Consider the following 26,767-nt stretch of genomic DNA (forward strand, 5'->3'; position numbering starts at 1 on the left):
CAAATCTGAATGTTCTGATCCGGGAAGATTAGATGGGATAATCTCAATATCAATCATTCAATAATTATTGAACAAATGCATTCACATTCTAATTTAAGGTAAAATCCCTGTTTCAAACTGTTGTTTACCATTAAGTAAAAAATATATGCAATTATATTTTTGGGCTAATTAATGAACGTAGGTAGGCTGTGCTGATGAGTGGCTGGTTATGAGGTCACTTTTCATTGGCGCAGGCGCTTTCAGGAATAGTTGTTTCTTCGTCAATATGTAGCAACTGCACCGCGGTCCACAAATCATAACTGTCTGTAATATTAAGTCATCAGGAGGAAACCCATTTTGGAACCGTTGCGGATTTAATTTTCAAAAGTAAAATGGTTTATATATTCAACGACGAAGTAACGCTAAGGAATATTCGTCTGTGACAGCTGTGTTGTGAACGCTGTTTGAGGTAGGTCAGTAGCTGTTATCGCCCACCGGCAAACGTCTACGTTATTTCAGCTAGCACAATGCTAACAAATGCGAATAACAGCTAACATTACTCTACCGACGAACACAGATAATGTAGAATATGATTGTGAAATATGAAATATATTCTGTTAACTTGGTCATGTACACTCTATAGGTTGGTGCTGAATAACGATATAAAGCCAATTTTTAGTCGTGGGCTAAAGGTGGGTCTCGATTTAGGCCAGAGACCCGCCTATTGCTAACTGCTAACGCTACCAGCTAATATTAGAGAAGCTAACCTAGTTGTCACCACGGTCGATGGCCCTCCTGCTGTCGTTATGTCTAATCATTATGGGCTTTAGCATAGTGCATTTACCATTGGGAAAGGAAAGGGACATACACAGTGTCAACAAACACACGTCAACTGAACAGTTCTTGGTTAATGTTACACGGCAATTTCAGTGATGAAAGTGAACAAACAACGCGAGACTGTTTGATTGCCTACAATGCTATCATTTGAAGGGTTAAGCCTGCGGAGCATTCTGGAGGGCTAACCTAGCTGTGTTAGCTGTATTTTAGCAGTGCATGTTAACATGCTAACAAAGAGCCGTCGCTCCTCCTCGCATTGTATTTCGTCGATGTTGCTATTATTCAGGTGGCTATAGAGTAGTATTAGAACGGCGACGAAATGGTAAGACGAGAATGACTTTTGCAATAACCAAGCTGCTTTTGCGTGATAAAGTCGAATATTTGTACTGGCACGCATTTGAACTACTTTAATGTCAGGTCAGTGGTCATGTACTTCATGACTTCTGCCTTGACAGTAACTACATTGCAGTATAAACGTGTGCATTAACGATACGGGCTTTTGACAGCTGTAATTATGATTATCACGAACAGCCGCGTTTTATGGGCACGATTATTAGAATGTTTAAATCGTGTCACCGGGCTTATTTATTTGGTGCTTTATTGTGGAGCGTTTATGATACAGATCATTTCAAACATAAATTGGCAATGCTGAATTAATAGAATTTGCGATATGGAAATACTGTATATTACACTTTTGATCTACTCTGTCAAAGTTTTACAAACTGTATATAAAGCACATTTTGGAAATCCTCCCACAAACATTGTTGATTCTTGATCAATAATTTTAATATCCCACATCCTCATTCTGCTTTTTATTTTTCAGTTAATCTGGATTTGGATTGTCCTGCCAACGGGTCTCGCATACTTCAGAAAGTTTGGGGCCACTAGGGGAGTGTTCAAGTTTGGTCTTTCATCAGTGATTCCTTATGCTGAAAACACCTGCATCCTTTGCTTTACACGATGGAAGAAAATGATTTAAAAAGACTTCTTTATCAACCTCTGCTGCACTGTGGTTTGTACAACAGTGATCAGTCCTCAAATGACAAAAGAACACCACATGTCCTGCACATTGTCAACTTGCAGTGTAAATCTAAAAATTATCTATAAGCAACAAAAACTGTAAACTGAGGAAGGAGTTTGGAAGCTCTATTTTATCAAGATCTCAACTGCAAAACGGCACACTGTAAACATGGAAATATCTATCTTTTAAGTTGTCCTTCATTGTTCTTAATTTTGGTGTGTGTGGTGGGATGTCGGAAAAGCCTGGAGACAAAATGGTGAAGTTTTTGGCTCCCCCTCAAAAGAGTGGAAATGGCCCCAGCTCTGGCTCTGACTCGATGGTGAGTGAACCCCGACCGACAGAAGTGAGACGCCGGCACCACACCATGGAGCGGGATCGGTGCAACCCTGAACACCGCTTCCTGCGTCGCAGCGTCATCAGCGACTCCAATGCTACGGCACTGGCACTGCCTTTGCCCAGCAAGATCCCCATCCCAGCACCTCAGCGAGTCCAGGCACGAGAAGACACCCCCCAGAGGAAGAAGGCCCCGACTGGCCACTTGTCTAAATGTGAACCAATGTTATCACAAAACCAAAACTCTGCAGATGATGGCAAAAGTGAAGGAAACGATAGAGTTGTAGAAATATCGAAGGTAGAAGTGGAGCCCTTACAAGAAGTACCTGGAAATATCCAAAACATCTGTGATGGAGAGATAACTATTGCAGTCCAGTCCCCACCATGTATAGGAACAGAACTGCCCAGTCAATCTGAAGCTGAAGGCACTGCAGAAGTCAAAGCTCAAAATGAAGAGGAGGCCGATGAAGAGAATAAGGACTCTGCTAAGGCCCGGGCAGAGGCCGAGCAGAGGGAAGCAGAGAAGAAAGTTCAAGAAGACATAGAGGAAGCAGAGACCAAAGCAGTGGGAACATCACCTGATGGCAGGTTCCTCAAGTTTGACATTGAGATCGGACGAGGCTCCTTCAAGACTGTCTACAAAGGCCTAGACACAGAGACCACAGTAGAAGTGGCCTGGTGTGAATTGCAGGTATGAAACTAACCAGTATTTCTTAATCATGGTAATCATGTTAGCAACATTGACACTACATGCACTTCTCATTGAAATATATATGATTGAAATAGCAGTCTGCTGCATTGTTTTGGGTCTCATAGTTGACACGCATCCGATTTGGGCCACGTGGAACACTGCCAAAGTCACTTCCTTTCACACTGTTAAAAGGGCCACAGCTCATTTCCTTCTTGAGCCACGTGACCTGTGCTTCCTTTCTAATTATTCAATAAAATATACAATATACCATATTTTCCAGACTAAGTCGCACTTTTTTTTTCCATTTTGGCCGGTGGTGCGACTTATACTCAGATTTAGTGATTTGGAGTGAGATCAAGAGTAAATTTGTTAGCTCTTTATGCTTTAGTTATCTTATCTAACTTACTTTCTTACATTAACATACCAGGCACTTATTCAGTTCATTGTCTATGCTTCATGTAGCTGAATAAATACAAATGTGTTACATTAGCGTAGTTATCTGATTAACTGTTAATATCTTACGTTAACATACCAGATGCGTATTCATTTCACTGTCTATGCATCATGTAGCTAAATGCATATAAAGTGTGTTACGTTAGCATGCTGTACTGCCATTGAGCCTGTTGTTCTCTATTTTATTGTTATTATTATTATAACTTGCCTTTAAAGATAAAATGTCTGTTCATGGTCTCCCCCAAAAATGTGACGTAAAGTCTTGTGCGACTTATGTTTTTTTCTTCATTATTATGCATTTTTTTTGCTGATGCGACTTATACTCCAGAGTCCAGAAAACACGGTAGTTCTATTCATTTAGAATAAATGTGGTATCTAGCTTTATATATTTAAGACATGTAAAGAGGTTATCACTCAATTCCCCTTATAAATATACCATATATTACTATTAAACTGTAACAGCAATCAGTCAGTTTTCCTTGAACTATTGCAAAATTGCTATTGAAATATACCAGAATAGTTTGTGCAGATTGCACAGATTTTTTATGGGTAGATTTTGAGGTTTTGCTGCTACATCAAACTTGATAAGTAAATAATGCTTTTTACAGTGACTGCAGTTTTGTTGTCAGCTCTTACCAGTTGAATATTTGTGTGTTTTGAATGTTTGCTTATGCCTTTATCCTGTCATCAAGTGCCATAGGGCCTCACGCGGCAGCATATAAGCCTCAGCTATATGCATTCACTGAACAATGTGAAGATTATAGACACGTGCCCCTCCCCCCTCCTCAGTCACCGCACGCATGCTCAGAGCATTCCTGCTCTAAATGCTTCTGAATGTAAAATGGGTCACATTCCTCATGAAGAATCTCCTGTGTGGAGCAGTAGGCTGCCTGCTAGGGCCTGCTCCAAAGCCCTTCCACCCTGAGCCTGGCATTTCCCACATACTGTTTAAAAACTTACTCAATTGTTTAGTTTAGAGAAATAAGAAGCTAAATAATGAACAATACTAGAGGGAGATCTATAGGGTTAGACAATATTTGCTTTTTTATGTTTGCTATTGACCTTAAAGCAGGTTGTTGACCCAATATTTGGTTTGGGCCAACAACCAAAATGCATGGTATTGGCACTGGTGAAAATCTTGAGCATACATACAAGCTATACCAAAATAATTATCTTAGAGACTGATCATAAGATTTTGAGAGCTGATCAGGCTGACCAGCTGCTGAGCTCTTTCAACTGCTGTCTTCCTGTTGAGGCCCAGTCTATGGGACTACAGGCTAATGACAGTTGATTTACATTTTAAAGCACTTTTTGCTCATTAAAGAACTAGTTAACTAGTTGTGTGTTGCTGTCAAACAATGCTACTTTAGTTTCTTTATTTATTTGACCGGGACAGTGTACGTTGGCCAAATAAGAGTCAGGTTTGTGGAGATGCAAGCCCTTTAACAATTAGTGTGTGAAAAATTCATCTTTAGGGTTACAACTAATAATTATTTTATTAGACAACATATTATGGTTTGATTAGTCAAATGGTTATTCCAGTGGTATATGTTTTAAAGTCTATTTTTAGAGAAAGGTAAGAGAATTCCATTGTAGTGATAAAAATCACAATTTTTTATTTCATAATTTTATTTGATTTATGCTATTTAGTTGTGATAATTCTTGCAACCCTGTTGTGTGATCTGGAAAGGGCGGTCTGAACAAGTCTAACTAGTTTGTGAATCTATCTTGTAAAGAGTTTGTGTTGTTTGGTTATACTGCAGTATAACTGTAATTGCTCAGTAGTTATACAAACATTGTTAACTTGAACACTAGAAAATTGTGGTCTTTGATTTCTAGGCTTTAGTAGTCAGGAAATTTGATCCACATTCTTGTGAGAGCCAAATGTTGGGACAATCCCCTCAGTTGCTGTGTGGTGAGGGCCTATGTGCTGAAGTCATGGACAGTCAGATGCTGGATTGCTAACATTTATAACCCCACTGTGTAAAGTTTGGACAAAATGAAGCACATGCCTGGAAAGCCATCTGTCTAATGCCATTGTCCAAGTATTTTAAGGAGTCCACCCATTTCACCCACCAGTGAACCTCCACATTTCTTGCAGTGCTCATGTTTCAGGCATGTTTGAACAATAAGTGGGTCAGCGCACAGGAAGTTCAGAAAGAAATAGATTCAGGAACCTCCCCTTTTTGCTTACTCATTTATCTTCTGGCTAGTGATTTCCTACATACCGCCTGCTCTTTCTCCTTTTTAAACGGAGCCAGTTGAAAGTGTCTGTGACTTGTATTTAACTAAGCATATGAACTAAATGTTTAGTTCAGTCATCTGAGCTTTATATTCAGCTAACAGCAATCAGTAGACCAGAAGAAATGCAACTGCTCATTTTTATACTGTTGAGAGCCTCCAGCTGCTTATATGGGCAGGTCAGGACCTCTCAGACATTGATGCTTCAAAGATGCTGACCCACATCTTCAACTTAACACTGGCAGTTTAATTTCTAACCTATTTTTGGTTTGTGTCCAGTCCCCATGCTTAATATAATTACACAGCAGATACAAAAGGGCAATCTAAAATCACACCATAAAACTTAGAAAGCCACCTTTTTGCAACAGCTTTTTAATGGTCGAGTTTTGAGCATATTGAGCCCCCTTGTGAGCAGTTACAGAAGACTGCAGAAATGGTGTCGACCTCGAGATCTGCAGCCTCAGTGTGGCTGTCTCTTGCTATTTTTAGATGTTTTCTTTTATGTATTTTGTCTGTTCTTTGTTAAGATGCACAGTGGTTTAGGATTGTTGCAAATCTAATCTAGAGGCATAATTTTCAAAAATCAAGCTCAGAGAATTAGATAAATGGTTTGAATTCTGCTTTATGAACCATACTCAAAGCAGCCATTCCCAAAAAGATGGTGTGAGTCATGACGTTGCTGTCACACAGACTGGCTGATTCATCTGCAGCTGTTCTAGGCTCTTATTGGCTGACTGCGGAGCTTTCAGAAAGAAAAAAAAAAAACACATTGAGTTTTGAATCAGATGACCAGAGCAGATGCTACTTTACTGCCCTTGATTTCCCTCACTTAGCCCAGGATTCAACACTACATTTCTGTTAAAAATGATTACGGGGTTCTCTACAACACTTAATTTTTATCCTGTGATCCTGGTCAAAAAATAACCAATGGCTTTCTATGTGCCATACAATGAAAAACTGAAGTGGCATGAACCTTTCCAAGTACTTAAAGCAAATGGTGTTGGGAACCACCCATCTTCTACAACATTCATTAATGAACTGACTGTGAGCTTTCTTCAATGTCATACTAGACTTGGGAGTCGGGTGTATCGCACATGCTGCACAGATTTTGATGCTGAGGCTTCTGTGGATGTCATGGATGTTTTACATGATGTGTGCAGAGTGATAGGGGCAAAACAACTCTATAACCACCCTCTGCAAATAGTAGCAGGAACTGACCTACTTCTAAACTCCTGTAAATCTTATATGATTTCATATTGTTGGTCTCTATATTTAGGATTTTGAACCATTAACACGATGACAATGCCACAAACTGGGCATATTTAAAGGTAAACAAAATATGTTTAAAAAAAAAAAACTTTTATTAGACCCTTTCCTGACCTGCACTGGTTGTTTTTAGTGAATGTCTTTACACATACACACAACATAACTCTGCACTTAGATCACTGGTGTGGACCTGCACACTGTAAATGTAGGTCAGGAGAATTGCAGAGAAAATTAGAAGCATGGTTTAGCATAATTCAGTGATCTTACAAGCCCAGTATATCAATTTCTATTCATTGTATAAGCTTATAGTTTTTTTTCTACATTCTAGGATCGCAAGCTCTCCAAAACAGAGCGGCAGCGCTTTAAAGAAGAAGCTGGGATGTTAAAAGGACTGCAACATCCCAACATTGTTCGTTTTTATGACTCCTGGGAAGGGCCCTCCAAAGGAAAGAAGTGTATTGTACTTGTGACTGAACTTATGACATCAGGCACACTAAAAACGTAAGTCCCAAACCAAGTACTTGTAGAATAAAAGATGCCCCACTCTTTTAAATGGCTTCTTTGTACTTGTAGATACCTGAAGCGCTTTAAGGTGATGAAGATTAAGGTGCTGCGCAGCTGGTGCAGACAAATCCTCAAGGGCCTTCACTTTCTACACACTCGGGCCCCACCCATCATCCACAGGGATCTCAAGTGTGACAACATTTTCATCACAGGCCCAACTGGATCTGTCAAGATTGGTGACCTGGGATTGGCCACACTCAAGAGGGCATCCTTTGCTAAAAGTGTTATAGGTACGACCTAAGCCCAGTGTACTACAATAGCGTTGGTGGGAATTGGGAATTGTTTTATTATAGAATTAGAATATGTATATGTGTTTTATATGGTTAAAACAGACCACTGTGTTTCAGCTCTCCCTCAAACCACAGCTACAACGAAGACCAAATTAAGCTGTGATATTTCCTCCTTTTACACACTAAAATACCATCAAGTCATTCAGTGGCTGTAGGTAGTACCAAGTGTTTGTCTTAGTAGCTCTTTCACTACTTTTGCAGGCAAGCCTGGCCATGGCTAAAGGTATGGCCCTGTGCATTTGTCATAGAGTGGTCTTTGTCCTGTGGTTTGGAAATATGTGGTCTGTTTGCAAGTTCTATATATAATGTTTAACATGTGTCTCTATGGGTTTGCTTCAACAGGAGTTTGTTTGGCTTTTATTCTTGTTTGAAATATTGCAGGACTGGAGTTTTGTGCTTAGGATCTTTGTTTCCTGGGAGGAATTCCACATTCTCTGTTCCTCCTTTTTATTTTCTCTTGTTTTTGGGTATTTTCTAAAACATAGGCTGTAGCTTCAGCTGTGCCCCATTCTGCTGTTTGGAATGAATAGGGTACTGCTGGTCAGTGTGTAAGTATGAGCTTTTGAGAGCCTGGTAAGTTTCAACGTGTGCTGTACAACACATCAATATAAACACAATGAGAAAACCCAGTTTTTCTGTGTAAGACCTACATTTGAACTCCAACACTGAGCACTCATTGATGGCTCTAGAGTGATGTGCAGAGACACACTGCTGAGCACATAACTAGCTATGGGATCAGCTTCATTTGTTCTCATCATACTCTTCCTTTAGGTCAAGAGGACACGGTAAGTTGGTCACCAGCAGGTGAGCGATTTTAAAGGTTTAAGAAAGTTATTTCCATAGCTAGTCTGAATTAAGTCACAGTGTTGTCTAAACAAACATAACTCAATCTGCAGATTGAAAAATGTAAATCCAAATAGAAGTGTGTCCTTCACATTGCCTACTACAGACGGTTTCATTATTGACATGATTTGGTCTTACACAGACAAACAAGTGCCTTCTTATTTGCAGACTAACTGAGTCCAGATTCTTCCTCCTCTTTTGTTTTCTCCTTTTTGCTTTCTTTTCCCCTATCTATTTCTTCTCTCTCTTTTTCATCTTTCACCTCACAGGTTCTGCTCCAGAAGATGGCATCAGATTGCTCAATCATCTCATCCGCCTCTTCCTCAACCCCCAGAGGGGTTAGAGGTGCAGAGAGGCAATGGGCTGAGAGAAGTCCTGTCAATCAGTAAGGAGTTCTGAATAGTTGTTTTGATTTAAGGTACCCCAGAGTTCATGGCTCCTGAGATGTATGAGGAGAAGTACGACGAGTCAGTGGATGTTTATGCCTTTGGAATGTGCATGCTGGAGATGGCCACCTCCGAGTACCCGTACTCAGAGTGCCAGAACGCTGCACAGATCTACCGCAGAGTAACCAGTGTAAGTGTTTCCTCTGTGCACATGTGCCACCCTTCTGCTGCCTCATCTCCTCTCACAGCTACATGGTCTTGACTCTACATCAGCATATGGCTTTAACTGCAACACTGTGTATTTGAAACATTTCTTTTCACAAGCACTGATGGGCTACAGAAATATGAACTTGTACATCTTTGTTTTTAGTAGGGCTGCAGCAAGTTCAATCGATTCATCACAAGAAATCGATTACTAGAATTGTTAACAATTATTTCAATAGTCAAATAGTATATGTAGGTTCCAAAGCATGTCATGAGCTGAGAGAAGAGGTTGAGTGGCTCAGAAAGATAAGGAATTGCATACAAATGACACAGGAAATTTTGTAAAATTTGTATATTGATGAAAACATTCTTTTGTCTGTAAATATTCTACACCAGGATGTCCTCAAGCTTCAGCTTTATCTGGGTACAGTTTAGTAAAAGTCTCACATTCATCCAAACAATCCGTTCCAAACAGCTATTCTTTTGATTAATTGATTACCATAATAATTGTAAGTTGCAGCCCTAGTTTTTAGGTAGCATGTTTAGGCCTGTCATGATAATTTCACAAAAATGATTCATTCATTATTTACTACGATACATCAGAAGGTTGGATAATTAACTCAGATACTAAGCAAGTACTAACTAAAGTTTCACTTTGTTGTTTATTGCAATTTGTGTTTTTATAATGACATTCGTATTCATTCATATAATGGTATACATTTAGAATATTTTTTGGGGATAATCTTGCTTAAGGGTCATTGGATCTTTGACATGAATTGAGTATGAATTTTCTTCAGCATTAAATCAGTTATGACAGGCCTAAACATGTTTTGATTTAGTACATGACTAAATTGGCAAAGACCTAAAAATTGCAGAGCAGCATGTGTGTAACAACACATTTAATACAAAAGTATAAATCATATCATTGACAAAGCTTTTTTTCCTGTACTGTACATAAAGTGGGCAAACCTATCCATGATGTCTTATCTTCAAGACCTTGATATGTGTACTAACCACCACCTGTTGATGATTGATTAACAGTAAAGCTACTGTATATAGGAGCCTGTAATCCTCATTTCCCATTTAATCAGTTAAGTGTTATATTTCAAAATTTACTTGTATAGTACTTTACAATAACAGCAACTGAACCAAAGGTTCCATTTCCATTAGAGGATGTCAAATCCCTGTTCAAAACAATAATTGCCATTATATACTGAAAACAATTGTGACCTTGTTTTAAGCTTTGCTTTGAACAAAAGTAGGCTCTAAGAGATGCTAGTTTCAAATCCTAGGACTGACCAAAGAGTTCTGCTAGAGAAATTATTTAATGGCAGGAAGAGGCTATTTCACTCTACATTTATTCTTAAAACCATATTAAAACAGATGGTTTAAAAAGAATGAGTGTTTTTGATTTTGCTGTCTGTCTTATAGGGCGTGAAGCCTGGCAGCTTTGACAAGGTGGCTATTCCTGAGGTGAAGGAGATCATCGAGGGCTGTATTCGCCAGAACAAAGACGAAAGGTTGAAGACTCACATAGACATTTCCTCATGTAGAGGAAAGCTTGTTGACTTTGCTTATCGACTGCCCTGTATCGTTTAGATACTCGATCAAGGATCTGCTGAACCACGCCTTTTTCCAGGAAGATACAGGTGTACGTGTGGAGCTGGCGGAGGAGGATGATGGAGAGATGGAGGCTATCAAACTATGGCTCCGCATTGAAGATGTGAAGAAACTCAAAGGGAAGTACAAAGACAATGAGGCAATTGAGTTCTCTTTTGATCTCAGTAAAGATGTGCCAGAAGATGTGGCTCAGGAGATGGTGAGTTTAACATAAGTCTCATGGTGTCTCACTAGAATGGACATAACTGAGATTATGAGACTGTTCACTGTTTACAATAAATGTTTGTTCTTTGTAGGTTGAGTCTGGTTATATATGTGATGGTGACCTCAAAACAATAGCAAAAGCAATTAAGGACAGAGCATCCTTAATCTGTCGTAAAAGAGCACAGAGACAGAAGGTGGGTGTCTTATCCTGCAAGCTGTTCATATATTCAAGAGTTTTCGACCTCTATACATATCTTTGTCTTCTGTCAAAGGTTCGAGAAGATCAGGAGAAGCGCCGTTTTGAAGACGAGCAGCAGAACCCTATGGTGCCTCCTCAGCAACCACCTCCACAGCCTAGTGCAGAGGCTCCTGTGTCCCAGCCAGTGCTCCAGTCTGCCCCCTATGGATCACCACAGCCAAATCAGCACAGCACACAAGTGGCTCCTCAGCCTGCCTCCCAACTGAACCTGACGTCCTCCAGCTACAGCATTCCTCAGTCCGGCCCGCTCAGTGGCGTTCCGCATTCACTCTCCTATGTTCCTCAGTCATCTGCACAAATCCCTCTCACTGTCCAAGGCCAGAGTGTAGCTGCCAGTCAGCAAGAGTGTGAGGACACTGAAGCAGACCAACTGCCCCACACTGGAGGAGGTGCAGATTTGAAGCTGCTCATGTTTGGCTTTGTTTTAAGGAAGCATTTAGACTATGATTTTTCCTTCTCTCCTGTAGGCACTCTAATGGGAGACAGGCCACCGCATTCATCCATGCCCCTTGATGTCCACCCTGCCCAGCCAGTTGTATCCTACAGCACTCCCACGGCTCAGCCCCTGTTTCAGCCCACGGTGTTAAGTCCTCAGACACAAAGTGACCCACCACCACAGCAGCCACTGCCAGCGGTCAGTAGTCTACCAGAGTTAAACCCTACACAAGTTCTTTAGTTATTTAAAAACTTTGTTTTTCTATTTAGGGCCAACCTGTGAGTCAAGGCATCCATGTAGAAGCGGTTCCTGTTGCTCCCAGCAGCCAGACGACTCCGGCTGTGCCTCAGCAGGTACACATATACATTAATTAAAAAATATATAAATATGTAATAAAACTGTGTGCACACGCATATATGTATATATACATACATATACATAAAGTGTATATGTATGTGTGATGGTTTTACATGTGATGCAAAGCTTCCTTGGGTTTCAAAAATAATAATTGTACAGTATTGGTTACATTTGAGTACCATCTTGCTTTGGTGCAGTAATAGCAGATGTTTTTTTCCCCTAAAAATTCCCAGACCGATATCCTTACCTAATTTATTTTTCTCAACTTTCCTTCTCTTATCCTGTGTTGTTTTGTTTCTTATAGTACGGCGTTTACTACCAATCAACTCTCTCCCCTCAGGTAGATAAAATGTCACATTTTTATGTTCCTTATCTTCAAAAGCTGTATTCTATAGTTAATTTACAGGCACCGGTAAGTATAACTAAAGTATGACTAAAGTAAGAAAAATTGTACTCTGAAATGTAACGCTGTAATGATTTGATATAATTGCACAAGACCTGTTTATATGAAAATAAAAATGTTTACATTAGGAAGGTAAGTACAGGTGCCAGCACAACATGTGATGTCAGGGTGTGGCTTAACCAATGTTTTTTCTGCATTTGTCTTTTGTACCTTGTGGTATTATAGATTCCTGTACAACCAGGGGTTGTTCAGAACTCATCCCAGTTGTCCCCCCCTCAGCCCCCTGCAGCAGACACTGGTGTGGTGCCACAAGCACAGACTGGCAACCAGCAGCTCCAGGTGACAAACACATAAACTTAATGTGTGACCTGTGTCATGTTTAATTTCAAACTTTTCTTTCATTGGCTGAACTGTCTTTTTCACTTTACTTTTGCATGCTGCCCATTCCTGTATGAATCTGTTAGTCTTGGGCCTGTGACCCAAGTCCTCCCATCGCATCTCCTCCTTTTGACGCAGAGCATCTTTACTTTCTCTATCAGATGACTTGTCTACCTGCTCTGCAGGTACTAAGCAGAGCCACTGCTTAATATCACATGTTTGTGGTTGAGGTTTATGCTAGTGGGTCGCATTGGTTTGTTTTTCATTCACTCCACTGTAATTACAACCAGAAAAAATAATGGATTAAGGATATGGAATTATGAATGCATAAAAAGATTTCATTACAAATTCTGGAAGAACAAAACAAAGAACAGTATTTGCTAATGCAAAGCTTCACGTAAAAGTGTAAAGTCAGAACATTTCGTACAGGGCAAGGTCCGTGATGTCAGTTCACCCCACCGGGGGATAATGGTGGTTTCTTAACATTTCCTCACAAACGAGTTGCTCCTAATTTACACATGTGCCTGTTTTTATTATCATGTATTTCCCATGAAACAACCGTCCAATCATAATTTTTTTTTTAATTATTTTAGGCTGCTGTAAGTGCCTCTCAGTCCACACCAACTGAGCAGCCAGTAGCATCAGCGGCCCCAGTGCAGCAGTCAATGGAGAGGTCAGTAGAGCTCAGCTGAATTAATTTTATTATTTTGTCTCTTGCATACATATATACCCAGCCCTTTCATTTGCTTATCAGACACATTTTCAGGCCTTGATGACTTCTCCATCAAGTCCTGAAAATACTCATCGATCTTCAAAATTCAGTAGGCCATACAGCTAATGGTCCACATTGTGTTGCAGCTGCTTTTCAGACGCAGCATCGGGTCTGAGTGATGGAAATGAAGGAAACTCTACATCTGGTGGTCGCCATGAGGGACGCTCCCTGAAACGCCACCAGCGGAGATCTGTGCGCAGTCGCTCACGCCACGAGAAGTGTGCCAGAGCCAAGCTGAATGTTCTTAGTGTAAGGACAGACATTGCTCATGTTGGTTTGCACTTTATCACAACACTCATCCATATGTACTTTTAGATCTCTAATGTCGGGGATCGAGTTGCAGAGTGTCAGCTCGAGACACACAATAGGAAGATGGTGACATTTAGGTTTGACCTTGATGGGGATAATCCAGAGGAGATTGCTCAGATCATGGTACTGATATTGCATTTATTCTTATTTGTTGTGGCTGATGAACTGTTCTCACTCCACTCTGCTTTGCATCAGGTCGAGAGTGAGTTCATTCTGGAGAGTGAGCGGGAGTCTTTCATTGAACAAATTCGTGAAGTTATAGAAATGGCAGATGAAAAGGGAGATGGCATGAAGGAGGTGTTCCCACAAGTATGACTCAATTGGTTAAATGCTAAAATGTAACCCCACAAAAACGGTTATAAATGGGTTATTAATTGCATTTATTTTGCTCATAGATGAGTGGTCGTCAGCAACAGCAGGAGTTATCTGTGCCAATGTTACCAGGTTTATAATCTTTTAACCAAATTATAAATCCCTAATGTTATGTAGATCACTGACATGCTGGTGTGCTCTTCCAGGCATTTCTCCGAGCACTACAGCTCAGGTGGTGCATTCAGCCGGAAGAAGGTTCATTGTGAGTCCTGTGCCTGAGTCCCGTCTTAGGGAACAGTTCTTTGGCAACACGTCCTTTAACACCTCCTTTGGAGATGATCCAGTCACTGGTATGGCATACCCCATTATTGGAAAGAATACTCTTTAAATTAGGACTTGTGTTTGGTTTGGTTTCAACACCTCAGAGATTAACATTGTTTTTCTTTGACAGTTACCTCTGGATCTCTGGGCCTTTCTTCATCTGCACCTGCTTCAGTTCTCCAGGAAGGGCTTCGCAAAATAAAACAAGTGAATGAAGACAGAAGTGATAAACCTGATCCTCCTGTCACAGAACAAAACACTGGTTCAGTCCCAGCGGCAGAGAGTGGCCTTGAGTCCATTAGCAGCCATTTCTCGCCAGAGAGTGTGACATCCACCACAAGCGCTACCTTTCCTGCTGTGTCCATGACTTCATCTACAAGCATCTCCACCACTGAGACTGTGTCCCCACCCACGGTGTCCTCAACACAAGCACCTGCTGCTGTAGTGCCTGCTCTGCCTCTTCAGTTAACCCCTGAATCTGCTCAACCACAGCCCCTACAAACCTCCACTGCCCCTGCTTCTACCTCTGTCAGTCCACCCACTCCTCAAATGCCCCCCCCTCAAATGCCCTCATCTCAAATGGCCACGCCTTCAGTGGCCACACCTCCAGTCGCTACGGCTCCAGTGGTTACGGTTCCAGTGGCTATGGTTCCAGTGGCTACGGTTCCAGTGGCTACTCCTCAAGTACCATCCTCTCAGTCTACAGGACTTGTTAATCCCCCTGTGTCTTCTAATGCTGCTGTTCCTTCTACCAACTGTAACACCATTCCAGTCTCAGAGCAGCAGCCTTTTAATGGTGCAGCTGCATCCATGCAGCCCACAAATGCACCTACCCTTCCCATACAACAGCCAGGCTCCCAGAATCCACCAGTGGCCAGTTCTAACCAGCAGCCTCCTCCAGCCTCAATATCCACTCAGAACCAAATCCAGTCTCAGCCACCAGAGGCTGAAGGGCTAGTGGTCCAGACCAAGAGTGGGGGCAGTGATGATATTGAAGCCCTGGACAAAAAGTTGCGATCGCTTTTTAAAGACCCACCTGTCACCTCTTCCACCTCTATGGACCCCTCACAGAGCACTGGCACCTCCTCCCCTCCAACAGGTACCTCATCTCCTCCCCCAGGGCAAGCTCTGGTGCCCCCATCCAACCTCCCCCTGACAGCTGGGACAGCCACTCCAGGACATGCCCAAACCCCTCCAACTAAACCCAGGGCTCAGGTAAGTTCAAAATATAATTAAAGTACACAGCATCAAAAACATTCTCCATGTCCTCATTTTGTTTTCTTTTTTTAGACATTACCTGCCGGTTTTGATCCATCTGCAACACCTACCACTGACCTCATACCACCATTTCCTGGACCAAATCAACAACCAATGAATGATTTAGATTCCCAGTTAAGAAGAGCTCTTAGCCCAGAGACTGTGCAGGGAAATAATGCAACACCAAACCCAGGGACTGGCTTCACACTCGGACGCTTCCAGGTGAGTGACAAATTACTATTTGTGGTCTAAGTTGGTGTAGGTTTAAGACTTAGTTTTGACTTGCTGCTCTGGTACAGGTCTCCGTGGCTACAGATGCATCTAACACCGCTCCAGACATCTCGACTGTGGTCTCTTCTTACTCCATGACATCGTCATGCACCTCATCTTCTTCATCATCCTCTTCTCCATCAAGTCCTGAAAATACTCTTCATCGATCTTCTTGTCTGTCCAAAGAAATAAGTGCCACTGATAAGAGAAATGAAAGTCCAGTGTCCTGTTCTGATCTGAACAGTGAGCACACAAAAACAATTGGACGTTTCCAAGTGTCCACCAGCTCCAGTACACCCCCCACAGGCAATGCTGGCTCAAGGGTGGGCCGCTTCTCTGTCACAGGTTTGCGTTGGTCATTCATAACCCCATGACCATGTTACAAGTACATCCTGTAGTTATAATGAGAATCTCCCCACAGTGAGCTCTACTCCAGAAGACCCCAATCCCTCCCATGGGATCACCCTGCAGAATGGGCCATCATCATCCACCTCAGACCCCCACACCACGCACACGCCTTACAGCAGTGACAATGATGAGGATTCAGAGGCTGAGGATGAAGCACTCCAGAAGGAGATCAGCCTCCTCCGAGAAAAGTATGAGATCCATTCAATAGACCAATATTCATTATAGAGCCATTCATGGCTACTTACTCCTGTTGTTATACTTGCAGACATATGCTGGAGATTCAGGCTTTGCAGACACGTCAGCAAGAGGAAATTGAGGCCCTGTTCACACGTATGGGAAAAGCTGCACCCCCTTCTGTTTTATCACCGGCTGTCGCCATGGCTGGAGGCCGCCGCAGAATTAAGAGCAAGACCCACAAGTCTACACGCAGCCCATCACATCCTGGTATGCACACTGTCATCTTCACTTTGACTTTTAACATAATCAACTAATGCAACTACATTTGTAGGTACTCCTTTGTCTGGCCAAAACCTTAACAGTTCAGAGGCAGTTCCAAAGCAGGACTGTCCATCTGGAAGGGTTTTAGATCCAACAATAGAGCCTTCTCAAGCAGCATGTAGATCACCTCAGCTGACTTCTTCTGCTTCTATGCCAATCCTTAGCTCCACTGGTAGGTCCAGAGACACAGGAATTGGTCAACACAGCATCACTTTAGATATTATTCTCACGTATACCCTTTGTAATTTCCAGGGACAATTGTAACAAGTTCAACCAACGGTTCAGGCCCCAGTCACATGTCTGGGGGCCCTGCAGCTCACTCCCAAAAAGGCAAGGGCACTTTTACCGATGACCTGCATCAACTGGTGGACAACTTTGCCCGGGATGCCATCAGCTTATCTCAGTGCAAGAAGGGTCCTAAGGCAGGATCACAGGCAGCATATGATGTAAGTGCTGTGTATTATACACATTTATTGCAACCTATAATTTGCTTACAAATAATGACCACAACCATTTCCATTTTTCAGCCTAATATCCCTCCCGCCAACATGGGCCGTAAATTCTCTGCTCCAGGCTACCTTTGCCCAACGCTTCCCACACCATCCAACCCCACAGGCTCCACTTCGACTCAAATTCCAAACCAGACCAATTCCTCAATCCCTCTGGGCCCCCGAAAAGGTTCTCTGGGTCCTGTGACCCCAGGCTTTGGTTACGCCTCTGCCCCTTACAACTCTTCTCAGTGGGCCGGACCCACAGGCACATGTCAGGTCAGCATGCTTAACCCCGCACAGCCCCTTGCCCAGTACCAGCCACCCACCACCAGCTCAGTGTCGATGCACCAGGGCTACCACATGGGAACTAGCACGGCTCCACCAAAATCCAACTCTGGAGGGACTAATCTGAGGCCCACATAGCCCACAGTGTGCCCACATAGAGGACCACTCGGAGCAAAGAGCACAGTCCCTAAACCACTCGCTCTTTTTGCTCTATGTTCTTTACCTGGCAACATATAATGCTTTTTAAAATTTTCATTTGTGTTTATTTGTGATAGGATTGACCTGTGTGCCTGGTGAATGGAGGGAGAGTGCAATATTCATCCACAGCCGTCGCTTGTACACAAACCTATCCTGCCATCAGCTGTGGCTTCAACTGTGACGCGTTAGTCAGTTATGTCTAAATGACAGCCCAAAAGCATAGGGAACAGCAGCCAAAGATATTGTCAGAGAAAGTGAAATGCTGTCACAGGCCCAAATGTTGACCTGTTGCCAATTATAACCATTTGCCATTTAAAAAGAAATCCAAAAGTAATTGGCTTAGTAAAACTAGAGGGTAGCTCACAAGGAAACGGTGTCAGAGTTGTAGGAGGTGGTGTCAAATGGAGGAGAGGAAGTGTTTGATGAATGTTATGATAAAGGAAGACTGCGTAAGTTGGACAGGTGAATGAGCTGGGTAGGTGTGCAGTACAGAGAGGTCTTGGTGGCTATGTGTAGAAGAACAATGCAATAAGAGCAAAGGAAAATACATAATATCCCTTATAACTGTGGCCTTAATCTCCTAAACATCTTAATTTTGTACATATATATTTACTGGGTTATAATTCCATACTAAGTCTATTTATGTCACTGTGAGTCTGCTGTTAAGTGAGTTTTGTATCATACAGATTTCTTTTACGTTTGAGTTGATCCTTTACACCTGACCTGTAAGCCAGTGGATCTGCTATTCAAATGCATTGTCTTGGTGTTGAGCACCTCTCATGATTTTAGACCTAGACATGATGCTGCTGTAGATCACCATCTGGTCAAATGTGATTGCAGGGTGTTTTCATATTTCTATGGCAAGAGAGTTGTATTGTTTAGAATCTCAAAAACTCTTACCAAGTAGATCTCCGTCAAACACAGGCAATTCAAAGTATACTTCATCCTGGGTTATTTGAATTGTATCAGTGGTATCTGGGGTTTATCAGGTCCCAGGGGTTTACACAAAATGCTGGTGTTGGTTTAGTCATATCTGGAAATGACCTCCTCTAGTACAATATTAGATTCTCAAATTACACGTCTGGGGTTCTTTTTCTGTGGTCTGTTTTTGTATGCGTATATTTAAGAAAATGTTCTTTATGGACCTGTATTCAACCATCAGATTTTGATGTTGTTTCACTGTAATTATTATTAAAGGTTGTTAAACAACATGTAGTTTAAGGAATATAAAAAGTGCAATTGCAGGGTTGTTTCTCTTGGTCTCTTCAAGGCACAGGATTGATCCTGTGGTTTATTAAGCTCTTCTATGTATGACACCCTGCCCCTTTTCTATTTTATTGTATATACAACAGTATGTTCATGTGAGGTCATGGTTTCACGTATTGCTCACTGTCACTGGAGTACGCTTGTGGTGATCTACTCTACACACCATCACAATTCCAAGGAACACTTTAGTGCCTTGCATCTTCACTAATGAACAGTTCCACTCATCCAGCTGTAGCCGTGTGGGTCAGACATGCACAGGTGACATCATAGCTCGGGGGTACATGGAGCGTTCTACAGGACCAGGAGCTCAGAGGGTACATCCTTCCTCTGCACCTGCAGATGTGTGTCTAATTGGCTATGTATTATAATAGGCTAATGCATTCATGGATTGGCTGACATTTGTTTTGTGGATTTCTCATTAAACCATTTCTTGGAAGCACTTGTTCTGGCAGTGTGAGCTAAACGTGTAAAGGTCACGGCGCCCCACGCTGGCCGTACTTCTGCAGTCCCTCACATGAGTGCCATGCTGTCATTGTGACTGTCGCCTGCTCGTAGATATACTTCTCTAGAGAAAAAATAAGTTACTGCAATGCAGAATATGCAATGTTTAAAGTTTTATAGGGACGAGGGGTAATGGAAACATTTGCATGCTGAAGCGGGTTGTTACTGACTTCAATGTTTTTGATATTGAAATTCTTTTCATTTTTTGCCTTCTTGAAAGTCATCAAGTGTTATCTGTTTAAAAGCAATCAAACTTCACATGCGCAACTTCAGTATCAGTCAGCATAGGAGATCTGCATGCCGGCTGCATTGATCTGTTATCTCCCACTTAAGCAACCTGTACCCAGTCACTGTACAGCACGGGCTCACAATGCTTCGGTCCTTGGCGTGCTCCTAAACTACTTTAAGACATGATGTACTCTGCGTCCTCTGACACGCAGTAATCTTTTCAGCATCAGATCTTTGTTGGCTCCTTATGACTTCTGTGATTCAGTGTCTGTTTTGTGTATGTTTTTCACATTGTACAAAATGTAAAAAACAAATAAAAATATCATTTAAACTGATAACTGCATTTTATTCACCAAAAGCTTTACAGACTCCACACATTTGTGCATCTTTAATGAGCCAGTTTATGTATAAAATTGGTCTAAAAATAAACACTGCATATACTTAATAAAAAATAAACATTTTGAGTCAAAAGAACAGTTCATAATAAACTACCACATAATGCCATATGGTTATGTATCAAGTCTGCGTTTCTTCATATATTGTCCTTGTCTGTATGGACTGAAGGCCTCACCTGTAACGCATTTGGTAAAAGGTGAATTGGTACATAAAACTTAACTCCTCTACAGTTAAATCTCACCTCTTGTCTGGTGACCCTGGTTCCTGTACTGCCCTGTGCTTTGTGTGTGTTCGGAGGGTCTGCAGGAAGGCCGCTGGGGGGTCTTGCTGCGCGTCTGCATGTGGTGGTTACAGGGAGTGCTGGGACGGGCCCCTCTGCTGGGCCCCTCTGCTGGGACCAGAAGATCATCAACCCCCTCCAGGGTGAAGTCCCACAGCTCAGGGTCATCTGCAGACAAGCACAGGTTCAGTATGTGCTCAAATAGGCTGCTATTTATTTAGATAACTTTGAAAAAATAATAGCTGCTCACAATTTTCAGACATTTTAAGTATATATATTGGCCATCAGAATTGCAGTTACGTTCTCCTACAATAGTGTTTAAAAGACCAAAATATTAACTGCTAAAGCTGAACTAAATTAGAATGGTCTTTTGCCAGTTATTATCTCGCATTTTCATTTTGAAAACAGAGAAACTATATTTAACCTTTATCTAGACCAAACATTTTTTTCACACCAGCTCAAAGAGGCACATGACGATTGTTCACAAGGCCCTCTAGTGGTTGATTACTGCACCTGCTAAGTGCTCCTCCTTGAGTGACACAGGCACACGGCAATCTGAAAAACACAAGAAATTGATCAAATATATTAATAAAAACAACATGATAGGAACATGGAGCATGGAATAAGATGTCACCATAAAACAGCACATTTTGCATATCATAATTAAATTGTTTAAAAAAAGCAAATGCATGAGTCTTTAGCCTTTAAGCATTCAAGCAGTCTGTTAACTGTTACCTAAATGTTTTTCCTGCTGAAAAATCTGTGACGTGAGGCTGATATAAACTAAATTTAAATAAGGCACCTCCACTTGAGCGGTTCTCATTGGCGCCCCCTGTCACATCAGCCTGGTGGTGCTGCTGTTTCTCTTGCATCTTCTTGGCCTCCATCTCTTGTCTGAACTTCTGCTGCAATTGTTGTTGTCGGAGCTTTCGCAGTTGTTTGGGATCTGTCAGTGTCTCTGAGCCAGTCACATTCACTGGGTTTGAGCTGGGTCTTGGAGCAACAGAGGACAACACTAACTAAACAAATATATTTAGAGAAACTCATCTTCAGAGCCGAAAAATTGCATTAAATGGCCTCCTCTAACATCTAATTAAATCTATGGTAATCTTACTCTTTATTGTAACTGTTGTTGTATGTTGCTGACCCCAATACTAAAGTTATCTTACAGTCATTCTTTCATTCATTCATTCAATAAGCTATTTCCATACCTTGAAAGCCTGTATTTGCCATATACTATATAAAAGGTACACTATGTAACTTTTTTGGTGTTGGGTATGCCACCTGTTTGTCCTCATGGAGATAATATTGTATATATGTATTTTTTATTGCTAAAAAACATGCATTCTTACTGTGAGCAGTGTTGCCTCTCCACAGATCTAACCTGTAACATGGCCTAGTGGCGACACATGCTTATCTCCAGAGTTAGACAAGTTTAAAATCTTACTGCGACACATATCAGGCAAAGTAATAGCATTTCCATGAAGACAAGCACAAACATAAAAGGTTAAACAATTATACACTACAAATACATACACATTAATAGTCTGTAATATTTGAGCTTTTTGGATAGAAATACGTGTTCCGAGAATGCTTTTTGTTTTCCTGTATTGACTGTATTTCTTGAAAAATCTAAATGGTTATTGGCCGGACATTAAGGTATTAAACACAGTAATTACTTCATATTGGTAGCGCTGAAAAGAAAACAAAGACCATAATATTATTGAAGGCCACTACTGTAGACCACAAATATATTTTTACTTTTTACCTAGAAATAAATGTGTCTGTCCTACTGTTCGGTGCAGGAGCAGAGTTGGCTTGATTTTCATGGTGCTGGTTGAGGGTTCTCGGCTCTAAGGGGGTTCTGGGATATTCCACTGACACTTTTTTTTCCTCTTGGAGCAAACTACAAAAGCGGGCCTTCTCCACAGCAGGTTCACCTGCATAACGCTTGGTTTGGGTAGGGTCCAGAGGGGCTGGAGGCTTGGAGGAACAGAGAGAAGACACCAAGCTGTTAACCAGGCTCTTCTGTCTCTAAAGAAAAGGGTATGATTGTGATAATGTACAGGAGTCACACCTGCTTGGGAATTTTGTTAATAGCTACAAGGTACTCCTTATCCAAAATGCAGTTCCCAAGAGCATTGCCGAAGCATCTAAAGCAAAACAAACACATTTTTGAAGCTTAGGAGTTAAATGTGGAGAAAGGTTACTATCATAATTCCTGTGTAGAAAAAATTAAGCGCGTATTGTGAGAAGAATTAGCACAACTGAACAATCATTGAAATTATGACCAAACAGTGAAATACTTAATCCATCACTATTCGTCTAGTACTGGAGTAGGCAAACTTTTTGATACACAGGCCACAATGGGTTTCTAAAATTTGACAGAGGGGCTGGGCCAGGATATATATATGTATATATTACATCAGAGATTTGGCCTGTAACATGTAGCAATGCATGAATATGCAAGGCTCATTGTACAAATTGTTTTCCAAATGCATTAATTAAATTAATAATTCATTTATTAAATTTCAGTTAAATAAACACAGCAGAAAAAACTTTGAAGGTTTACCCTTACCTATTTTAATATAATTTGGTCATATTCGGAGGGCCGGATTAATAAGCCCAAAGGGCTGTGTGTGGCCCCTGGGCCATAGTTTGCCCACGTCTGCTCTAGTATGGGAGCAGCTTTATGAACCTTTCTGCGTCATGTTAATGTGACCAAGGTTTACTTTTTGGGGTATTGATTGGATTTAAATTACTTATTTTTGCTTTTAAAATGGTCACAAATTTTATATATATATATATATATATATATATATATATATATATATATATATATATATATATATATATATATATACACACACATATATATATATATATATATATATATATATATATATACACACACACTTATATACACACACACACACACACAACAAGTTATCTTTCATTCCCACAGTCCATCATACCATCTTCATTAAATCTAATTAAATTATTTCTTGTGTGAAAACAATTGTTGTTGTTCAGTCTTTCTGTAAATTATATCATAATCCTTCTATAAACCAGATTAACTAGTATATGCTGTTAAATAAAGTACTTGAGAGCTCTCTTCATCCCATCAGTGACTGCTTCCTTTCTGGCCTTCTCCAGCGACAGAGCTTTAGACTTGAGGCCTTCACTGACTCCATAGCCCACATCCTCATGGAACGAACCATCCTAAAAATGCAAAGGTAGGTTATACATTTGTCACGAGGATATAAAATGTATTAATAATAATAATACATTTTATTTGTTAGGCGCCTTTCAAGGCTCTCAAGGTCGCCGTACATACATACATACACAATACAAATTGAACAATGTAAAAATGATTAAAAATACATTTAAAAACAAATATAGATTAAAAGACAGAGCAGTTATGGTCAGAGTGGTCAGGGTGAGAAGGCCTTTCTAAACAGATGAGTTTTGAGTTTAGAATAGTATTGAAAAGAGTCTCAAACCTTTAATGTTACTTTGACAAAGGCACTGACTCCCACATAGAACTTGCCATTAATGATATCCACGAAGTCTAACCGAGGACACAGAGTAAAAATAAGACTAGCAGTACAAGCTAGCATGATGTAAATGAGTAGTACAAAGCCATATGCACAGTACATACCAACATTTTGCTGTGAGATGGAGTGGGACCAGCCATTGTATCCAAACATCTCATTGGCCAGGCTGATGACACGATGACCCTCGATGTAACACACCTGTACAATTGTACAGTAACAAATAGATATTACACATACATAAGGATAAGTTTCTATTCTTTTAACATTAACCTTCATTTGTCACAAAATCCTATACAGCGCATTTATTAGGGTCTTCTTAACTTGGATATTTTCTACAATTCAAAAATAGACTTAAATGCCCTGCACCAAAATTATATTTGTTTGATCCTTTGACAAGAAACAACTGAAACCACTGACAGAAAATAGGTCAGTAGCTCGTTATTTTCACTATCTGCAGAACCCTTTGGAGCATCTACATATCATACAGTTATAGCTTGTGGAGAGACTTACCCTCTGCCCCCCTCCTGCCATTCGGGAGCTGATGTACTCTGGTCCCAGTTTCCGACGGAGAGCATCGTGCACGGCCTGGTACTCCTCTGCGGTGTAGACGCACTGACACAGACTCTTGGTTAATAATGCAGAGACTCTATATATAGATAGATCTAGCAGAAACACTGTCCATTCACTGTGCTTACCTGTCCAAATGATTTAACCCCAGAACTGCTCTGATCATCGGGGTTTGCAGACATGGCTGAATGGCTTTATGCGGTACCACGATAGCTTTGCCTCCTAGCTACAGCTGTGCTTAGCGGCATGCAATTAAATCAAATAAAGATCCATGAATCCCCATTTAGACCATAGACTCTATAAAGTATATAAACAGTCTGATTTAGACATGGTTAGCTAGCTAGTTTGCAAACATTTTAGCCCATTTGCAACCAGAATAAAAAAGTATCGACCCACTTAAAAAAAAATTGTAACAGAATAATGAAGTATTAAAATGGTTGCAAATGTATTCGTAATTACCGATAAACTTTGTTATTTTTTGCCGCTGACAAAAACGTAAACAGAATTCAACTTCCCGCTCAGCACAGTTGGGAGGTGGAGTTTCTGGTGCATTCGGGGACTCTTCGGAAATAACTGCAACATTAACAATTAGTACATTTTTATTTATTTTGTTCTTCTGAAAAAATACATAATTTCTTAAGCTTCTGATGTAAAACATTATTATACTCCGTGTAATGCTCTTTGAAATCTGTTATTTCTTTCTGTGTCAAACAATTCAAGATTAGGTTCGTGTTGCGATGCGTAAAATAAAAAAATTTCGTTATGACATCCAACGCACCATAAACCCATTGAATCGGCCTCTGATTGGCTAATGGCTGTTGATAGGAATGACTGCTGTTGTGGGGTTATTTTCATGAAGTCTTGTATCCGTTTTTTTGTTTTTTGTTTTTTTTTTGTTTTTTTGTTTTTTTGAGGTAATTTTGCAAATGTAGTCTAAATGGAACATAATATTTTGTAATATTATGTACGCAGGACTAACAATTTTTCTTTAAATGGTTATTACTAGGCTATTGAATCTTCATTCTGTTGCAGCAACAATATGCACCCAATATGCAGTTCACAAAACATAGGCTATACTCAGAATATTCATAACAAGCAATCTGCCACCATGAGAAATAGGTCTTGTCTTTCTAGTACCAGGGTACAGACCAAAGCAATTCCAAAATAGGACAAAACGCTAAGGCAGGTCTAAGGGCTAAGGTAAGATTAAAACATGAATTAAACTGGTTAAATACACTATAATATAGACTAAATGTTTGGTGTTGGGTCATATCTGCCTGTCTTAGGGTCTGTTGTTTGGCCTTCATGGGGCAGATTATGCCAGTGTCTGAGTGTGACAGATGGCAAGACTCCCACTGTGTTAATGTGGGGTCAGCACTGGACACTTTACACCTATGGATCCTCCTACATAAACAAACACTTTTTTTTAATTTTTTTTATGCAACTGCAGGAATACCTTAACTCAGCCTCAGTGACTTATATATATATATATATATATATATATATATATATATATATATATATATATATATATATATATATATATATATATATATATATATATATATATATATATATATATATATATATATATATATATATATATATATATATATATATATATATATATATATATATATATATATATATATATATATATATATATATATATATATATATATATATATATATATATATTTACCATTATGAAAAAATAGGCTATGACACTGTATCTTAAAATTTGGCTGTGTAGACCTAAAGGCCTGAAAAGTATCCTAAATATGGATCACTATCAGGCTTGATGTTGAATATAGGTCATTTCCATTGATTCTTTCTTAGACATTCTTTTTATTGACTTCCAGGCACATTTTCCTTAGGCCCATTGTTGCTAAGGCTCTACAAATGTTTTAAAGACTCATGAATGATACAGTTGACTACTTGAGGTAAACTCATGCCCAAAAGCCCAGGGGGACACAACTAAAAACACTGGGAGGGAGCCAACCTCCTCAAGAGCATCCTCTACAAATACACGTCTATAACACTATGCGCGTGCACGTCTCGCTCACAGCCACTTGCACGAGCCCAG

At 40.5% G+C, this 26,767-nt stretch overlaps 2 protein-coding genes across 2 annotated transcripts; one reads left to right on the forward strand and one right to left on the reverse strand.

Annotated features, from left to right (window-relative positions):
* Positions 1 to 228: 228 nt before the first annotated feature.
* LOC117372765 (serine/threonine-protein kinase WNK1-like) lies at positions 229 to 20,219 on the forward strand. The gene is made up of 27 exons (XM_033968607.2): positions 229 to 448; positions 1,640 to 2,861; positions 7,150 to 7,322; positions 7,395 to 7,615; positions 8,937 to 9,094; positions 10,540 to 10,628; positions 10,708 to 10,927; positions 11,025 to 11,126; positions 11,205 to 11,580; positions 11,659 to 11,825; positions 11,897 to 11,980; positions 12,289 to 12,324; positions 12,613 to 12,726; positions 13,359 to 13,438; positions 13,624 to 13,786; positions 13,853 to 13,969; positions 14,042 to 14,155; positions 14,242 to 14,290; positions 14,365 to 14,508; positions 14,610 to 15,694; positions 15,770 to 15,958; positions 16,036 to 16,351; positions 16,428 to 16,602; positions 16,680 to 16,858; positions 16,923 to 17,084; positions 17,165 to 17,358; positions 17,440 to 20,219. Exons 2-27 carry the CDS (start codon positions 2,067 to 2,069, stop codon positions 17,824 to 17,826), a joined length of 5,889 nt encoding a protein of 1,962 aa, XP_033824498.1. The 5' UTR covers positions 229 to 448; positions 1,640 to 2,066; the 3' UTR covers positions 17,827 to 20,219.
* On the reverse strand, positions 20,210 to 25,067 carry rad52 (RAD52 homolog, DNA repair protein). The gene is made up of 11 exons (XM_033967499.2): positions 24,810 to 25,067; positions 24,625 to 24,726; positions 24,219 to 24,312; positions 24,061 to 24,128; positions 23,661 to 23,779; positions 22,635 to 22,710; positions 22,326 to 22,540; positions 21,360 to 21,550; positions 21,071 to 21,112; positions 20,519 to 20,725; positions 20,210 to 20,452 (listed from the first exon to the last, which is right to left on the reverse strand). The coding sequence occupies exons 1-11, from the start codon at positions 24,861 to 24,863 to the stop codon at positions 20,391 to 20,393; spliced, it is 1,230 nt and encodes a 409-aa protein (XP_033823390.1). The 5' UTR covers positions 24,864 to 25,067; the 3' UTR covers positions 20,210 to 20,390.
* Between the last annotated feature and the right edge of the window lie 1,700 nt (positions 25,068 to 26,767).

The sequence above is a fragment of the Periophthalmus magnuspinnatus genome, chromosome 6 (genome assembly GCF_009829125.3).
Source record: "Periophthalmus magnuspinnatus isolate fPerMag1 chromosome 6, fPerMag1.2.pri, whole genome shotgun sequence".
Lineage (NCBI taxonomy): Eukaryota > Metazoa > Chordata > Actinopteri > Gobiiformes > Gobiidae > Periophthalmus > Periophthalmus magnuspinnatus.

Coding starts and splice junctions, on each gene's coding strand:
- rad52 (XM_033967499.2), bottom strand. CDS start 24,863: ATGTCTGCAAACCCCGATGATCAGAGCAGTTCTGGGGTTAAATCATTT. Junction 24,129..24,218: donor CATCTCACAGCAAAATGTTG/GTATGTACTGTG, acceptor GTCCTCGGTTAG/ACTTCGTGGATATCATTAAT. Junction 21,551..22,325: donor ACAGACACATTTATTTCTAG/GTAAAAAGTAAA, acceptor TGTTGCTCCAAG/ACCCAGCTCAAACCCAGTGA.
- LOC117372765 (XM_033968607.2), top strand. CDS start 2,067: ATGTCGGAAAAGCCTGGAGACAAAATGGTGAAGTTTTTGGCTCCCCCT. Junction 7,616..8,936: donor CTTTGCTAAAAGTGTTATAG/GTACGACCTAAG, acceptor TTTTGATTTAAG/GTACCCCAGAGTTCATGGCT. Junction 9,095..10,539: donor TCTACCGCAGAGTAACCAGT/GTAAGTGTTTCC, acceptor TCTGTCTTATAG/GGCGTGAAGCCTGGCAGCTT.